Source organism: Hyperolius riggenbachi, chromosome 9, assembly GCF_040937935.1.
Source record: "Hyperolius riggenbachi isolate aHypRig1 chromosome 9, aHypRig1.pri, whole genome shotgun sequence".
Classification (NCBI taxonomy): domain Eukaryota; kingdom Metazoa; phylum Chordata; class Amphibia; order Anura; family Hyperoliidae; genus Hyperolius; species Hyperolius riggenbachi.
The window spans coordinates 83,549,278-83,562,855 of record NC_090654.1 but is presented as its reverse complement, the minus strand read 5'-3'; the positions used below and the strand labels follow the sequence as shown (position 1 = coordinate 83,562,855).

At 43.9% G+C, this 13,578-nt stretch overlaps 1 protein-coding gene across 8 annotated transcripts in view; it reads left to right on the top strand.

Moving 5' to 3' along the window:
* Window positions 1-13,578, top strand: part of LOC137532531 (contactin-4-like) — a 434,987-nt gene that overhangs the window by 224,895 nt on the left and 196,514 nt on the right. For 7 of the 8 annotated variants that reach the window (XM_068253129.1, XM_068253131.1, XM_068253134.1 and 4 more), the window contains exon 2: window positions 12,220-12,335. In XM_068253129.1, coding sequence (XP_068109230.1) covers window positions 12,284-12,335 — 52 coding nt within the window. In that variant the 5' untranslated portion in view covers window positions 12,220-12,283. Of the gene's footprint in view, window positions 1-3,325; window positions 3,500-12,219; window positions 12,336-13,578 lie in introns of those variants that run through there. The other variant, XM_068253133.1, reaches the window with a different exon arrangement.

Genomic DNA, 13,578 nt, shown 5'->3' with positions numbered 1-13,578 from the left:
GGGCACTGAGACAAAGTCGAAAGGTGGTAAAACAAAAGACAGTTAATAGTGAACACATCAAGTACCACCTGGGCCCCATCACATAAAATTGTCTATACACCCATCACATAAAAGTCTTTGCAAACTGAGGGATTTATCTGTCACATACGTTTGAAAGACTAAAGCTGGCCATACACTGGCCCGATTTGCCGCCGTTTCGACAGCAGATTTGTTCGCGCTAAATGCACCCGCCGATCCGATTTCCTCCCGAAATCGGATCGGTCCGTCGATCGCACCGTGCGCTAAATTACCGTCGATCGCCCGCGGTTAGGGAGCGCGTCGCTAGCGGCGGCCGATCCGATACAGGTATACATTACCTGACGCTGGCTCCCGGACATCTTCTCCGCGCTGCACCGCTCTTGCTTCCATCCCAGCGTACATTAACTTCCTGTGTCACTCCAATGACCAGGAAGTTCAAATAGAGGGCGCTCTATTTGAACCTCCTGGTCACCGAGTGACATAGTGTACGCTGGGATGCGGTGCAGCGCGGAGAAGAGGACCCGGAGCCAGCTTCAGGTAATGTATGCGGGGGGGGGGGGGGCGGCAGGAGCAGCTCAACAGATTGTGATCGGTTTCAGGCTGAAATCGATTCACAATCAGTTTGCAGTAAAGGGAGCCATACGATCCCTCTCTGATCAGATTCGATCAGATAGGGATCTGTCAGTTGGTCGATCTAATGGCAAATCGACCAGTGTATGGCTACCTTAATCTTTCTAAAGATGCTGTACACATGCAAAAGACCAGTTCCTGCAAAATGCATTTATAGTCTATGTTATCTGGAGATCTCATACACACCTTGTTTAACGGACAGTCACCGGCATATCAGATCCATCCCGGCGGATAAAGATAAAGATCTTTTGTCTGGCTCATTTGAGGTCTTTCATTAACTTTTTTACAATGATAATCTGCAGATTTGATCTTTCACTTTTCAAGGATTTATCTTGTGTGTACCCAGCTTTAGTATTCAAAATCTGTTTGCCCTCATGCTACATGGAGATGGTGAAATTGGTCTTTGATCTTTCATTTTCCAAATATTTTCATCTGATGTGTGTACATAGCCTTACTTCCCCCTCAAGTCAACTTGGAGGGGGAATAGTGTTTAACGCTTCCCGGAATTGGAGCAGCAGTAAGGTCATCTATCGCACCCTGCGCCAAAGTGATTGGGGTGGCAAAAGTCCATGTATGTGGAAACGGCACTTCTCCTTCTTTTCAGACAGCTGCACTATGATTGATTGTCGGTCAAAAGATCCGCAGATTGGTCAAATGACTGAGAAACAACATTTATTGTTGTCTTTTTCAACTGTTTCACTTCCATTTTCGTAAGCGAAAATCGGTCAATCAGAGGTATGTTTTCAATGATTTTCACCTGACATGTGTGCAAAGCTTTAGCATCTAGAGACTGAGCAGTTGGGTGAAGCATTTCCCCCTTTGCTGATTGCTTGTCGCCCATGTTTTGATAGGTGCAGAAGACAGGTGATGCCTGTACAGAAATCAGACTGCCAGTCAAAATGATCACAACTGATGGTATCTGCCCACCGAATCTCTGTACATTCCTAACCCAAGAGACTGTCTCACTTCAGATGTGAAGGAGAACTCCATAAATGACAGATTTGCTCTGGAATGTGTTATAAACAGAGAAGAATATAACTTCAGTTAAAATAAATGTATTTTTATTTTTACCCATTGAAATAAAACAGCCACAAGATGTACAGGGGTGCTGCTATAATTTGTGGCCCTTTCCCCCAGTTAGAGGCCCATTCACCCATAACAATAGGTAGCCAAAGGACCCCCCACCCCCGTATAAGTACCCAAAGGTGTATCTGATGTAGGCAATTGTTGTCATGTGTGGTATATACAGTAGCTTTCTGCTGTCTCCCCATCTCCAACACTCACAGACCTCCAGATCCGTGAATACCCGAAGTGAGGAGAGTAGCACACAGTAACCATGCGGCACTCTTCAAATTCAGGAAGTGACCAATGACCTCACTTCCGCATCTGCAGTGGACTCCGTGTTCACTGTGCCATTCTCCCCTCTCTTCTCATTGCCATTGATCTGAGGTGTGTCTGTGAGTGTTGTTAAAGGGGCACTACAGCGAAAAACTGTGAAATTTAAAATATGTACAAACATATATAAATAAGTAATTTTTTTCTACAGTAAAATGAGCCATAAATTACTTTTCTACTATGTTGCTGTCACTTACAGTAGGTTGTAGAAATCTGACAGAAGCGACAGGTTTTGGACTAGTCCATCTCTTTGTAGGGGATTCTCAGGGATATATTTATTTTCAAAAGCACTTAGTGAATGGCAGTCACTCTGTCCAACTGCCAAAAAACTGTGTAGGGAGCAGGGAAGCTGGCCAGCATCATTGTTTAAATCCTTTTTAGGGAATATCTTTATAAAGAATAAAAGCCTTGCTGAGAATCCCCTATGAAGAGATGGACTAGTCCAAAACCTGTCACTTATGTCAGATTTCTACTGCCTACTGTAAGTGACAGCAACATGGGAGAAAAGTAATTTATGGCTCATTTTACTCTGAAAAAAAATGTACTTCTTACTTGTCTATGTTTGCACACATTTTAAATTTTAAATTTTTTCGCTGTAGTGCCCCTTTAAGGCAGCAATGCCCAAACAAGTCACAGACAGGGTGACCCTGACAGCATGGGAGCCCCCTGCTGTGGGTGAGGCTCCAAGTGACTGCTTGGTTTGCCTGGGCCAAGCTGCACCCCTGATGATGTAAACACATCAAAAGGTTATCCTTAAATGATTAGCGGAGTTGCCTTGTGCACCAGCTGTGCCCGAGTTCCGTCTGAATAAGGGAAACGGAGCATTATGCTTGTATTATCTGTTCGTTTTAGCATCACTTGTGTTTCCGAGTGGACTGAATCCATGTCCGATAATGGATGGGCAGCACACAGTCTGACTGACATCTTCCTGCGTCTGCGATGAATGGCGTACAGACACAATTGATTGGCTGTGCTGATCTCGGCCGAGTTGTCCTGTTATCTCCTGCGCAGGGAGAGGGGAGGCGTGAAAGGGCTTCCGCAGCATCTTATCTACGGGGAATACAACACCGATTGACTGCTGAAGATCCAGCAAGGTCGATCAATGTTTCCTCAGAGAAGGATCAGGGAGAGTGAATGGGCTGCTGTTGCCTCTGTTCAGCTGGGTGCAGTGCTGCTCTCCAAGTAATTGCTATCAGGTGTTTATATATAGCACTAACATTTTCTGTAGCGCTTCATGTTCTGTCATAATTCACATCCTTAACTGTCCCTCAAAGGAACTCACAATCTAGTGTCTCTGCCATAGTGACTACAATCCAGCGTACCAGACAGCGGAAGACAGCAGGGTTCCTGCAGATAAAAGTACAACCTCATGCAGCAACAGTTCAATACACAAATGTGGATTTTCCATAGAAGAAAGTGTGCTGATGTTGGAGAAAATGGGAAAGCAGCGAAGAAGGTGGTTCAGGCACATGACGCTCAGTGTATGATCTGGATAAGATGCATCTGGATGACGCTTATATTTGCAAACACATCTCTTTACCTCCTTCTGATTGTATGTTCTAACATTGTCAGTCAACAACAATAGAGTCTGAAGAAGGTTTACAAGCTGAAAGCTTGCTGGTTTTCTTTTGAAGTAGCCACTAAACTAAAGATGTTCTATTATAGACAGGAAGTTTTGAATTAGGATAATAATCCTGATTCAAAACTTCCTGTGTGTAAAATACAAGCTCTTAGCTACTAAGACAAGGAATTCCACACACAGTGTTTCTCCCCCTCCTGCCTTTTCCCCCTCCCCTTGCTTGTAGAGTCATGAGACACAGTCTGGGGGCTGAAATGATTTGTCTGTGATCTGTCCACACAGGAGCAGCTTGCTAGCAAGTAAGGATTAAAGCATGACAGCAAACTAGTCAAATACATTTGTAGGTAACTTTTCTTCAATAATAGCACCATAATTTGGACAATCAACTCTTCTCGTCAAAAGCCTGTCAGTTCTGTTTTTGATATTTACATTTAGTTCCCATCATTCGCCTTACCCTGCGCCCAGCTCTTTGTGGAGACACTGTAATAGAGTGTATATGGCGCGTGTCCTTTCCCCTATGGTTGATAGCCGCTATCAGCAGTGGACTGTGACATGTGTTCCATGCCTGACATAGCGGGGCCAATCATAACTGAAAGTGTGTACTAGGCTTTAATCATGGTACAGACATCCAATTTTGATTGGCCAATGATCGGCTATTTTTTCCACACAATCTGTTCATAGTAACCAAAGTCTGTTGGCCTTCATACTACATGGAAATGGTAAGATTAGTAGGTGATTGGCCATTAACCACCTTAGCGGTATGGACGAGCTCAGCTCGTCCATTACCGCCAGAGGGTGCCGCTCAGGCCCTGCTGGGCCGATTTTGATGAAATAAAAAGCAGCACACGCAGCCGGCACTTTGCCAGCCGCGTGTGCTGCCTGGTCGCCGCCGCTCTGCGGCGATCCGCCGCGAGCAGCGGCGAAAGAGGGTCCCCCAAGCCGCCCGAGCCCTGCGCAGCCGGAACAAATAGTTCCGGCCAGCGCTAAGAGCTGGATCGGAGGCGGCTGACGTCAGGACGTCGGCTGACGTCCATGACGTCACTCCGCTCGTCGCCATGGCGACGAGGAAAGCCAAACAAGGAAGGCTGCTCATTGCAGCCTTCCTTGTTACTTCTGCTTGCCGGAGGCGATCAGAAGAACGCCTCCGGAGCGCCCTCTAGTGGGCTTTCATGCAGCCAACTTTCAGTTGGCTGCATGAAATAGTTTTTTTTTAATTTAAAAAAAAAACCTCCCGCAGCCGCCCTGGCGATCTTAATAGAACGCCAGGGTGGTTAAAGATTGAAGGTGTGTATGCACCTTACGTATATAAATTGGTAGGATCAGTTACAGTTGAATCTCGTTATAGTAAACTCTGCTATAGTAAACCTCTGGATATAGTAAACTCAGTCCTCAGGTTCCAGCATATATGTCTGTATAAATATACAATGTATGACCGACCCTGGAATAATAAACTTCTGATATAGGAAACGAATTTCCCTGTTCCTTTGGAGTTTGCAATAAAGGGATTCTACTGAACGTCTTCCTGATTCATTATTAAATGGTCAGTGGTTGATTGTTTTCCAAATTATTTTCATTATTAACCCAAATATGGCCAGCATACCAAGAGCTTTTGCTCCATGCAGCTAATTTTACATATATGTGGCGGGGCCTTTGTGGGTAGTCTGTATTGTAAACAGAGTGCTGTTGCCATGGCTGCAATTTTTTTTTTTTTTCCATTTAAGTATTGTACTTTAAAATGTTATTAAAATGTAGTATGGAAAAAAGCTATAAAAGCAAGCTCTGCAATTCTGTTAATCCTGCAGATAATTTAGCACAGTGAGGCAGGTCAGGCCGGGTCTGTCGTATATCACATCGTCCCCTCATCATTTGGATGTTTGATGATCCAGTCAGTGTCTGCTCTCCGCTATATGCTCAGCATTATTAAACGCAGCACAGCTACTTGTCTGCAGAGAGAGAGAGAGAGAGCTTATGACTTCTTCAATTCCCATTTTCTTAGCTTGATGTAAATGTCATATATTATGGATCAGGACGCAGAAAATGAATATAATTGCCATAAGTGATTGTTTTGGAAAGCTGGCTGCGCGCAATATATTCAGGGCACTCGGACCGCGGTTTAGTTGGGATCCCTGGGAGAATTTCCCTGGCCGAAAGTGCGTATTTAAGACTGTGACGGTAGATAATACATTTCCACTGACTACTTCCATTAGGAAAAAAATCTGAGGGGCAGCTAAGGTAAATGCGTTCTTTATAATATATATACAGTATATAAAAAAGAAAATGCATTTTATATTTCTTCTAATTGGCCAAAATGTATTTGAAAAATAAATACTTGTGTCCAGCTACCTCATTCCAAAGTCTAATGGTGGCCATACACATTACAATTTTTGAAAAAAAAATTTTATTGGACAATTTTGCTCAAATTAAAAATTAGACTCTCGTAACCAATGTACCACACACGTATGTTCAATTTTGACACAATAATGAAAAAAACGATTGAATACAAGACATAAAATTAGATGTAATAATATGTACATTTTCATTTATAAATGTTGTACGGTCACTGTGCCATCACTGCTATGTATTAAAGAGAAACTGAAGTCTCCCCAAATGCCTGTTTTTCTATTAAAATCCTCTTTAATATCAATGCCCTAACTGAAACTCTGCATCCCCGCTACTGAACAGTCAATAAATCACCCCAAACCCCCTGGGGCACATTGCAGGGAGCGCTTCCGTGAAGAGGCAGAGCTTTGGGCTGTTGCTCTGCCTCTACACGCGTCCATCTGCACTGATCTCCGCCTCTCCCCCGCCTCTCTGTCTTTTTTCACTGAGAGGGGAGGGGGAGAGGCGAAGATCAGCGCAGATGGACGCGTGTAGAGGCAGAGCAACAGCCCAAAGCTCTGCCTCCCCGGGCAGCAAAAGCCACAACCAACAAAGTCGTGGATTTTTGCCCCGGGAGTTTGGGGTGATTTATTCAATGTTCAGCCGCGGGGTTGCAGCGTTTAAGTTACGGCATTGATGTTAAAGGGACTCCGAGCTCATCTAAAAAATAAAAGTTGTACTCACCAGGGGCTTTCTCCAGCCCAGTGCTGGTCGGGAGGTCCCACGCCGGCGTCCTCTCCTTCTCCCCGCTCCGGAATGGCTGACAGGCCGCAGCCCGCTGCTCCTTACGCATATGACGCGGATTACGTCACACGCCGGCCGCCTCGCGTCATCACGGCGGCCGGCGTGAAAGTACTGCGCATGCGCGATTAAAACGCGCATGCGCAGTACTTTCACGCCGGCCGCCGTGATGACGCGAGGCGGCCGGCGTGTGACGTAATCCGCGTCTTATGCGGAAGGAGCAGCCCGACACTCTGCTGAGTGTCGCCCGGGCTGCGGCCTGTCAGCCATTCCGGAGCGGGGAGAAGGAGAGGAGCCAGGACGCCGGCGTGGGACCTCCCGACCAGCACTGGGCTGGAGAAAGCCCCAGGTGAGTACAACTTTCATTTTTTTGATGAGCTCGGAGTCACTTTAAAGAGGTTTTTAAAAGAAAAAACAGTATTTTGAGAGATTTCAGAGTCCCTTTAAGGCACAACACAAACAACCTTTGGAGATTTACCTTACATGTATCATTTATTTTAATCAGCAACTACATTTGTTACAGTGAAGAAATACATTCTATCTAATGTATCACTTAAACACCATTCAATTTCTGACAAAATTGATTTTTTTCAACCTTTCCAATCGATTTTAATTGAGAAAAACAACAATTTTGACCATTCAGGTTATAAAAAATGTGTACATTTCTTTTCAATTGAGGCTAGATTCACAGTGGGGCGTTGCGTTTTGATGCCACGTTAAAGTCGCACCACAAGCTTACAACGCAACGCGCCCAAAAAGTGGCAACGCAGCATTACCGTTGCATACAGCAGATACAGTAAAAAATACAGGCAATGAAAAGTATGCTTCCAAGTCATTACTGAGCATGTGCAAACAGTCCAACGCAGCTAATAATGTGTATAACGCACTGCATGCAGCACTTTTACTTAACGTGCAGCGTTAGACACCAACGCAACGTGTGCACTGTGAACAGGGCATTGATTTTTCATTGCAGTGAGTTATTCTGCGTTACATGTTGTTTTAACGCGCGACTTTAACGTCACACTGTGAACTTAGCCTCAAGGATTACAATGATTTTTTCTAAAAGATTGTAACATTTGCAAAATCTGACCAATGTACCACACACGTGTTACTTTTTCCCCAATTATAAAAAGAAATTATTGAAAACTCTTAGGCTAGGTTCACAGTGGGACGTTAAAGTCGCGCGTTAAAACAGCATTTAACGCAAAATAACTCACTGCAATGAAAAATCAATGCCCTGTTCACAGTGCACACGTTGCGTTGGTGTCTAACGCTGCACGTTAAGTAAAAGTACTGCATGCAGTGCGTTATACACATTATTAGCTGCGTTGGACTGTTTGCACATGCTCAGTAATGACTTGGAAGCATACTTTTCATTGCCTGTATTTTTTACTGTATCTGCTGTATGCGACGGTAACGCTGCGTTGCCACTTTTTGGGCGCGTTGCGTTGTAAGCTTGTGGTGCGACTTTAACGTGGCATCAAAACGCAACGTCCCACTGTGAATCTAGCCTTAAAAAAATTGCTTGGGTGTATTTATTAAGAAATCAACAATCTACCACAAACCATTCAATTTTCATAAAAATGTATCAGGGAAATCTGATCAGATATCTCACTCAAAAAAAAGCATTTGATTTTTCGGAAATTCCCATAGTTTTTATCGAATTACAGTAAAATCGGATAATTTTATTGTATCATGTGTGGCCGCCTTAAAAGCCCCTTTCCACTGAGAAACGTGATCATGGTTGCACTGTAATGCGATTTCTTCCCAATCTCTATCGGGTGTAGGGTCTGATTGCTGTGCGTTTTGCATTTGCGATTTGTGCCAAAATAAAAATGAGCACAAAATTATTTCCAGCTTCTGAATTGCAGGAAAATCACATAGTGGTGCGATTGCTATGCGAATTTACTGCACACTCATACAAAGTATGGGAGCTCAATCACACAGAAAATGCAACAGGCTGAAAATGCAACAGGCAGGAAAAAAATGCGTCGCAAACAGATCACACTAATGGAAATGGTTGCTGCAGTTTTTAATAATTTCACACCACCTAGTGTTTTGTAATCCGTAGCGACCAGAATCAGAATGTAAATTGCTGGTTGTAGAAAAGGGCCCTCAAGCTACATAGACACAGCACATTTTTTCTTGCCCAAAATAAATGTCTGTGATTCCTTCAGGTGAAAATCAGGCTTGAGGTCAGCGACCTCTGACCTCAGCAGTCTCCTCTCCAGTGATTCGCTGCATTGGATCCTCTGACATGATGCTGTATTAATTCCCACTGTAAACTATAATCATAGCTCCCAGCTGTCCCTTTTTCGGAGGGACAGTCCCTTTTTGGGAGCCTTGTCCCTCTGTCCCTCTTTCCTCCTCATTTGTCCCTCTTTCAGGACTTTGTCCCCCTTTCTATATAAATATATATATTTCTATACTAAAAATGTGTTCGATTGACTCTAAACTTTATTCCCATCCTTTAAATTGATATTTTGCTCATTTTAAAATGTTACTATGAAGGAAAATGAACCAGGATAGCAAGGACCAGTGTGGTTTGACTTATAAAACAACATATTTTTCTTATGAAATCTTTATGGTATGTGTGACTAGGGGCATGGTGGGGCATGACCAGGGGTGTGGCAGGGGCGTGGCTTAAGTGTCCCTTTTTCTCATCTCAAAAAGTTGGGAGGTATGTTATAATGCCCCCCCACCCACCCACCCCACAAATGAGAATGAGCAGCTCATCAGGGAGTCCATCAGCGCTCCTATACACTGATTGGGATAAACTGTCACCCACAGTGATCACAAAAGTTTGTTTCAGGTGAAGTTTATCCCAGGTGTGTTTGTAATTTTCATTGTGTTGCCTTGTTCCAAAATTGTGCTAAGAGTTACTTTGGGTAGGGTTCTTCCCTACAATGTGTGCGTCCTTTTTTAATTGTCAGTATTGTGAATGACTACAAATATGTAAAGGGAATCTGAAGTGAAAATAAACTTATGATATAATGAATTGTATGTGTAATACTGCTAAGTAATAAAACATTATTAGCACAGATATGAGTCTCATATTGTTTTCAGTACAGGAAGAGTTAAGAAACCTCAGTTGTTATCTAAACAAAAGGGCTACTGTGATCTCTGCGACTTTATAAAGTTGTGAACAGCACTGTCTTTTGAAGCTCTTATCTCAACTGTCTCTCATTGTTTCTTCTTTATTTATGTTTTTTTTCTACAGAGAAAAGTTCAAAGGATCACTAGTCGGGAAACTGCAATTATTAGAGAATGACCAATGTTATTAAAAAACAAACTACCTGAAAATAAAAATATGATACTATTTTCCTTGCTACTAATGTTCTATTAATTATCCATATTACACAACCAATTCATTATATCATAAGGGTTTTTTGGCTTCAGTGTCACTTTAATGTACCGTAGATTGTTGTATTATATGGTGGTGCTTTATAGATGAAGACTGATAACAGTCCAAGTGGGGTTCTGTGCTCGGAATGTATGTATAATTACGGTAAATCATTAAAAATCTTAGTTCACCCTTCTGGATGTTTTAAATCATTTAGTAAATGAGGCACTATGCCTTTATTACACAATTTATTTATTTTTTATTATTTTCTTTATCATACAATTTCTCAATAATTGGTACAACTGTTCCAGAGAAATTCCCTTTGGAAAAGCCAGTCACATGACCCAGAGATCTGTGCACAAAGAGCTACTCTGCAGCAGGCCCTCCCACCTCCTGTCTGTGTAGCACAAGAAGGAGGCAGTGTTCACAGGAAAACACTGGCTGTTGCCTCTCACTAGCTCCTCCCCAACTCCCCTCCTGTGGGTGATGATGGGATGGGGAAGGGTATGGGCAGTTCATAGTCTGCTGTTCAGTCCAGTCAAGCAGCATCTCTCACATTAACGCAGACACTAGTCAGCAATGCAATTCCAGAAAGGTAATTAACAGTGAATAAGGCAAATATGGAGTATGGGCAATACACAAAACTTTGCTCACTGCAAATGATGGTATAATCCAAATGATATACTGTACATAAAAAAAACCTTTACCTGAACTAGGCTTTAAACAATAAATCCCTATTCTAATAAGATGTTTGTGTGCCACGTGTGTCATTTTGATGGTTTTTATACCCTATAGAAGGGTCTGGCGGGATTTGCTCACACTATTGGTGCCTGTGTCTAGTGCAAGTCCCATTGTAGCCCGGATTGTACTGAGAAGAATTCCTTTAATGTGTTCTCAGCACAGATCTAAACTGCAGGCCAAATCTATGTAGAGTACTAAATCTCAGAACCCCTATAGGGTACCAAACGGTTGTGTCTAGAATAAAACCATCTCAGAGAATCATTTAAGAGAAGCAGAATCTTCTTAAATGCCGCTCAGGACTAGAATTGTGTGGGCAACCATACATTGTGCCTTGGTCTCTACTGAATGTATAGGCATCATGCTCACAATGTCACTTGTTTGTAGGCTACTGTTTGGATAGGCTGCATTCTCAGTGATGTCACTGGTGTCTAGTGAATGGATAGGCTGCATTCTCAGTGATGTCACTGGTGTCTAGTGAATGGATAGGCTGCATTCTCAGTAATGTCACTGGTGTCTAGTGAATGGATAGGCTGCATTCTCAGTGATGTCACTGGTCTCTAGTAAACGGATAGCCTGCATTCTTAATGATATCACTGGTCTCGAGTAAATGGATAGGCTGCATTCTTAATGATATCACTGGTCTCCAGTAAATATATAGGTTGCATTCTTAGTGATGTCTCTGGTCTCTAGCAAATAGTTAGGTTGCATTTGTAGTGATGTCACTGGTCTCTAGTAAATGGATAGGCTGCATTCTCAGTGATGTCCCTGCTCTCTAGTGAATGGATAGGCTGCATTCTCAGTGATGTCACTGGTCTCTAGTGAATAGTTAGGTTGCGTGCCCAGTGATGTCACTAATCTGTAGTGAATGGATAGGCTACGTGCTCCGGCTGCCTTGCCCTAAACCCCCAGGTCTCTCTATCTGTAACCTGTAGAAAATTCCCCTTTAAGGAACAGTCATCTGAAGTAATAACCTTGTCAGAGTTTTCCAGAGCAGCATTTGGCTGGGCACTGTGGTGTGTGTGTTGCTGCAGAGATAGAGATCTCTGGCATTCCCAGCAGAGATTTTAACAAATGATAGAGTATTACATTACCATTGATCGCAGGATCTCTTGACCTAACATCAATACTGGAGGGGTCTCTAATATTTCCAGGCCGCAGTGTGTGCATGTATTTCGCCGGATTAACATAATAGGTGCGCTGCCGGATCTAGGTCACTGTTAACATGGCTGCTGATTGCTTTATTGGAGGCCGGTGCGCAGCGAACGAGGTAGGATAGCATTGATCGCTGAGCAGTGGGGAGGAGGGGGGGGGGGGGGGACGTCGGCTGGCGATGATCTTGGCACAGCAGACAAAGAATTATAAACTTCCTCTCAATTTGTGTTCTCCTCCACAGATAAACGTGTAAACTTGCTGCAGATCCCAGTGGCTGGAGAGACGTTCGACCCCACAAAGCGAGGATGAGGTTGTTATGGAAACTGCTGGCGTTTCGCTGGTTCGTGTGTCTGGCAGGTAAGGCATCCATTTCCAGTTCACGGCATTAAAGATACTCCTTGGCGTGCTTCTTGGGGGAATTCAGGTCCCACTTCGGGGGCCAATTAGGGAGCTGGTAGGCTCTGGCTATGTTCTTGCTGACATGTGCCTGACGGCCTCGGAATCCGCAGCGTACGAAGAGCTCGGAGCTGGGCTGCGCTGCTGGGGCTGCCCGATCGCCGTTCCGCCAAGCTGTTGTTTGCATATCCGCCGTGTAATCCGCTTGTCCTTGATGTCACCTTTGTTTCCTTTTGTTGTCTGAAGTCTTCATCGCTTTTAAGTTGCACAGAACTGCTGACCTAGCGGAGGCTACTGATTGCCTCCGTTACATAATGCTGGCTCGGAATGCATTGCCTTGTGCTGTAAGGAGCTGTCTGTGTCTTTTGTGTTTAGCTTTGATCAGGAGTCTTGTAACTTCTCTGAAAACTGGGAAGATAAGTTAGATAGTTATTTAGTTTGAAAGAAAAAAAAAATATTTCTATCAAGTTGACTTGAATTAGCTTGTCAATCCACATATAATATTAACCCTTTATCAGCAAAATAAAGTAACTTTATATGGCTGCAGGGACACATTTTTCCTTCCGCTGGAGAAGTGGCAGGCTCGGCAGGGTAGAGTGGCAGCAGGGAACTCTCATACATACCTGTCCGGATGGCTGGATTGGCTTCTTCTTCCTCCAGCGGATATGTACTTCCGGCAGGTCTCCTCGGTTCCAATGATATGATCTGATCAGGATCCAGGAGACCGTGTCAGCGTTACAGCGCCACCCAGTGTTGGAAGAGGAGTGACGGAAGAGTCTCTTCCATCACTCCTCTTCCACCACCAGGAGGCGCGGTAATGCTGACACAGTCTCCTGGATCCCGATCACATGTCATATGACCAGATGTGATCTGGACCCAGAAGACCTGCCGGAAGTTCAGAGCCGCCGGTGGAGGAATAGAAGAAGCCGCCGGGAGCAGTTAAATACAACTACTTACTGCCACCCACTCGTTTGGCTGCACTAGGCAGCAAAATGAGATATGCCGACAGAGGCTGTCGCTGCACCAGCAGCTTTCAAATCATGCATTTTGTTTGAAGCTGCTATTGGGTTAATAGCTGCGGAGGCGCTAGTCTAGTTTAGTAGCAGGGAACCTCATAAGGAACAGTTTTCACAGCTTCCTCTCTACAGCACAAAGCGTAGTGATTGGCTAATCGTTTGGGCGTAGTTTACTACAACGTATGTGA